We start from the raw sequence: 4,773 nt of genomic DNA, 5'->3' as shown, positions 1-4,773 counted from the left end.
GTAGCTTCTGTCGTCACATTAGATAAAGAGAGTTAATATTATGTTGTCTATTGCAATTAGTTTCAGTTATGTAATGTTTTATCATTTATTGTAAGTAATAGTTTACAAGAATAGCTCTCACAAAAATGAAAGGTACATTATCATTCATTATATTTGAGCAAGAGATCATCCATTGACCCATGTTTCATGACTAGTGATAACAAAAACTCATACTTCATAAGAATAAATAGCATAGTTGCCAGAAACGTGACGGGCGAAACGGATTTCCCGTCACGCAACGGCCGTTTGTGTGGTAAATATAAATTAAAAAATTATTAATAATTTCTGTGCCGTGTGACAATAATGTTATAAATAAAAAAACTATTAATATATTTTATAGTGCACGTAGGGAATTTAACAGGCCGTGAAGTAGTAGTTTTCTTTTTGTTAAACTAGTTTTAGTGGTTTTAGTTTTAGTATTGTTTTAGTTTGTGTTTCAGTCTTGTTAACAAAGTAGCAGTTTCAATTTTGTTAACATTTAGAAACTTAAGAGTGTTATTAATCAAGTTTCTTTTTAAAAGTTTTTAAGATTTTAAACTTGGAGTGTTGTTAATCAAGTTTCTTTTTAAAAGTTTCAAGATTTTATAAAATCTAGAGAATTACTTTAGTAAGTCAATTATTAGTTTTTTTTTGCAATTGAATTAATAATTTATTAATACAATTTAAAATAGAATTAAGAATGAATTTCTAAGAAATAAATTAATTTGGTTAGTTATATATATATATATATATATATAAAACGTTTCTTTTACGCAACTTTTCAGAATTTTTGTTTCTCGTCACGTTTACGTTGCGGTTAGGTTTCTCGTTTCTTGTTTCTGGTAACATAGATAAATAGACAACTTAACACTCATTGCATCTAGGTGGAGCCCAAACAAGTGAAGCAGGAAGAGGTAAAGCATTGAACCTTCAAGGAGGCCACCCATCCATGACTACAACTCAAGTGCACTTTACTGTAGAGTTTCACCTTGTAGAAGATTTCCCAGCTAAGCATATTCCAGCTACAATAGCTGTAATTTATGATCTCCTACAGTTTACAAAATGTCTTACACCTATCCTAATCTAGATGCAATGAGTGTTAAGTGAACCATTGATTTTTAAAAGAAATGTCATAAGAATAGTAACTCGTGAAATATAGATGCCAATCTTAATAGGAATAATGACCCAAAAAAATTAATCATAGTAGAATTACCCTGATTTGGGTAAAAGAGTAATTTTTAGAATTACGCTGATTTGGGAAATAGAGTAATTTTTAAAATATTTTTTAATAATGACGATTTGGTGTTACAAGAAAGGAGATGATTCAAAACCATACCCGTTGATAACTTTCATACGTAGCTCTACACTACGGGAAGCTTTATCTATATTTACAGGTATCCCACTGCTCTCGTTCCGTGAAAGCACGTTCTCTGTACAGAAGCTCTGTCGAAATATCCTCTGTTTCTCAGCTAATTTTATAGATTCATTCGAAATATTTATATGACAGCTTCAATGACGTTTGCTTCAAGGTCTTCCAGATTAATGCTCCCAAATATGTCTCCTTTAGAACACGAGTTTCATTTTGGATTAAAAATGATGTGTAATATTGCAAAATACTTTTTACGCCATCCCATAACATTGCATGGAATGGACGCTTAACCTTCTAAAAGCTACTCTGCCCTCACATCTTTTTCCAGAACAGAATATTATCTATTGCTAATTTTTACTGCATAACAACAGCTTCTATATTTCTTGGTGAATTGCTCAGCTTCGTTTGTAATTACAGTTGCCATAGCCAAGTTTATATTCCGAGAAACTTTTGTTTAAGGTATCTTTAAGCATGGACCACGAGTAGCTTAGTCTACGATTGCAACAGATTAAAACTAAAATGGAATCGTCCATGAAAAGCAGTGTGTTGGCCCTTTCGATCTATTATTGTTATTGTTAGCCTAGAAATCAGCTAAAACTAAAAATAAAAGTCAATCCTTGAATGAAAGATACAGTCCCCGAAAATAGACACATGAAATTGAAACAGGTCCCAAGAGGACCCCTCAGATTAACATTTAGAAAAATTCTGTTTGTATGTATATAACAGAATCCCATAACCCTTCTGTTCAAACCATGTCCAACAGTATAGCTCTATTGGATCATGCCTCTCGCTCAAGAAATCACAGATTAATCCGCAAGCTCCATAGGTAGTCATCTATTATGTAACAGAAAAGGCTGCCCCAAGGCAAAGCATAAAATCTGTCATAAGCACTCTCTAACAAATCTTTCTGTAATCATATTCTGTTCCAGAGAAAATGACTTAACATGAAGATTGCACGGTAAACCTCACAATGCATCTGGGCCTGCGCCCCAATAATGTCACCTGAATCTGCCAGACAGCGGAAATACAAAAAAGATAGATTAGACCATAAATTAGAGTTCTTAGATACATGATAGCAGGAGATTGAGGACACACTTGCGGAGGGAGAGAGATGGGCTTTTTTCTCCTCCTTCAACACTCTGTACATTAATACATCTAATTACATAAATAGGATCTTCTCTCTGGTTGCAGTTTTTCTCTCTACCCAGATAGAGAGAATCTTTAATATACTTTATGCTTTTCAAATACACGACTGTTGGATTTCAAAGTCCATTCTCAAACATCTTTCTCAAAGATTTTTTTTGAGAAATCTACTTTTCGTGCGCTTGAAAAAACTACTACTCAAATAAGTCGTGTAATCTTCAACCTATGAAATGACAAATACAGTCTCCAGATTGGCTTTGATGTTGATTGACGAATCTGCGATAGATACCAATCCGCATGTTACATAAAAAAATCAAATAGGCCAAAAATAAATTTCCCATTTGACACCAATGGGTACAGGCGGACACCATTCATCTTTCCTTCATGATCAAGAAACGGTATTCAAGCTCCTAGTCAGCCCATTCATGGCGGTATACCCTTTAGAAGAGAAGCCCAAACACCCAAGCAAGCCCTGCCTGTAGGGCAAAAAAGTCCTCTTCCGGAGCTCCTCAGACTGTGCCCTGTTTGCAGTATAATGAAGCTCATGGGGCGAAATGGGCGCCTTTCTCCCGCTCTTAGAAAAGCTCCCAGACCGCGGATTCGCACTATAACTCTTCAAATCCTCGGACGATTTACCATGAGAGCCCTTCAGATCATCATGCTGCTGCCTTCCTTTAGACGCCCCTTTGCCCTCATTAACTTTAACCCCCTTTCCTGAACTCTTATGCTTCTCCGACTGCTTGGCCGGCGGGATAGAAAGACCCCATAGCCTGTCCTTACTCTGCGCCCGGCCCTCACTGGCGCTTCTGAACAGAAAATCCTTCAGACTCCACCGCTTGGTGCCCCCCTTCGACGGCTTGACGGGAATCGAAGTCTTGACCACCTCGACCTCATCCTCCAAAACCCCCTTTTGCAACTCGGTCGAAAAAAACTCCTCAGCATCAGATTTCCTCGGCTCTTCCCAGTGAGAAACTCTGAGCGGCGACAATGATCTCGTTCGCCTACGAGACGGGCACCGCTCCTTCCTCGCCTCGTTCAGAGCCGCCGCAAAAGGATCAAAATCATTGTCTTTCCCACACCCACCGCTCTTCCCAAACCCCGAAAGCGCCTCTTTTAGCATCCTCCGCCCCTCCTTAATAGGCGACCGAGGTGACCGTGGGGAATGCGGCATCGAAGCAAAAGAGCTGCCCGCGGTGTCGAAATCGAGCGCTGAAGGCCGGGCAGGCTGCTGAAGGCGAGGGGGCAGACGGAGGGGCCTAATCTGCCCGTTACAGAAAAGCTCATCGGCGGTGCAGAGCAGCCCCTCGGAGTCAAGCCCCCCGTCCGGCACAGAGAACCATGCGCTGAACTCGAAATCAGTCGCATTCCCAATACTGGCCTCACCAACAGCGCCGCCAAATTCAGCGGCATCGTCACTCTTCTTGGGGATCCCGGGCTTCTCCTCCCACATGAAAGGCACAACGGCTCTGGTCGATTTGGCGAACTCCGATAAAATGGCGGCGGATCGGGTTGGGCTAGTGGGGGCGCTAAAATAGAACCCGTAGGTTCCTGCTCTTCCAGGGCTGGAAGGGGCGCTCACATAGGGCGTTGTGGAGTTGCTGGGGATCTCGGCGTCGTAGTGGAGCTCCATGGATTCGAACCTGCGCGGAGAACCGATCTTTGAAACAATCAATGAGTTCTCCATGTGTTAGAAGCGAGGTAAAAGCCTACTCCATCGCACGTGAAGAGAGGTTTTTATAATCCTCCTCGTCTCTGCTGCCTCTGCTGCTGCATTTGCTCGCGTGCGATGTTGGGAGGAAAGTGTGTCGAAAACACTGGAGCCGGCTGGTCACACTCCCTATGAAATTCCTTCTTATCGGGCTGCACCGTTTGACTCACCGGCCGCCTTGGAATGCACCCGGGGCCTTGCTTTTTTCTCTTTTATAATACACGAGTCTACCTGTTTGGTTTTAACTCAAATAGAGCAACGGGGGAAATGGTGAAGGGGTGTTTTTGATGGGTTTGGACTGCGTTGAGGCTATTATGAGATGGTTGACAAAGTGGAGGGGAGAATAATGAGAGGAGATGTGGCGTGATGAGTGTGTTACGGCACGGGAGACATGTGGTAAAGTAGGTTTTCGATCATCTTACGACACAAGAAGTTGAGTAGGTACGTACACATTTTGTCATCCAGGATTATCTCTCGTATTAAAATAATAAATGGAACCAAGAGGCGTGCCTCTTCATGACGCACACAAAATCTG

The 4,773-nt window shown here is 41.1% G+C and overlaps 1 protein-coding gene across 1 annotated transcript; it reads right to left on the bottom strand.

Moving 5' to 3' along the window:
• Nucleotides 1–2,044: 2,044 nt before the first annotated feature.
• LOC149533835 (uncharacterized) lies at nt 2,045–4,502 on the bottom strand. Its single transcript, XM_089805207.1, has one exon. The coding sequence runs from the start codon at nt 4,212–4,214 to the stop codon at nt 2,919–2,921; it is 1,296 nt and encodes a 431-aa protein (XP_089661333.1). The 5' UTR covers nt 4,215–4,502; the 3' UTR covers nt 2,045–2,918.
• Between the last annotated feature and the right edge of the window lie 271 nt (nt 4,503–4,773).

This window comes from Cupressus sempervirens, chromosome 10, assembly GCF_028749045.1.
Source record: "Cupressus sempervirens isolate cs-2001-9-10 chromosome 10, ASM2874904v1, whole genome shotgun sequence".
NCBI lineage: Eukaryota > Viridiplantae > Streptophyta > Pinopsida > Cupressales > Cupressaceae > Cupressus > Cupressus sempervirens.
The sequence above is the reverse complement of the archived record's forward strand: the minus strand, read 5'-3'. Positions and strand labels throughout refer to the sequence as shown.

What these genes read in the sequence shown, in the direction of transcription:
- LOC149533835 (XM_089805207.1), bottom strand. Translation starts at nt 4,214, where the DNA reads ATGGAGAACTCATTGATTGTTTCAAAGATCGGTTCTCCGCGCAGGTTC.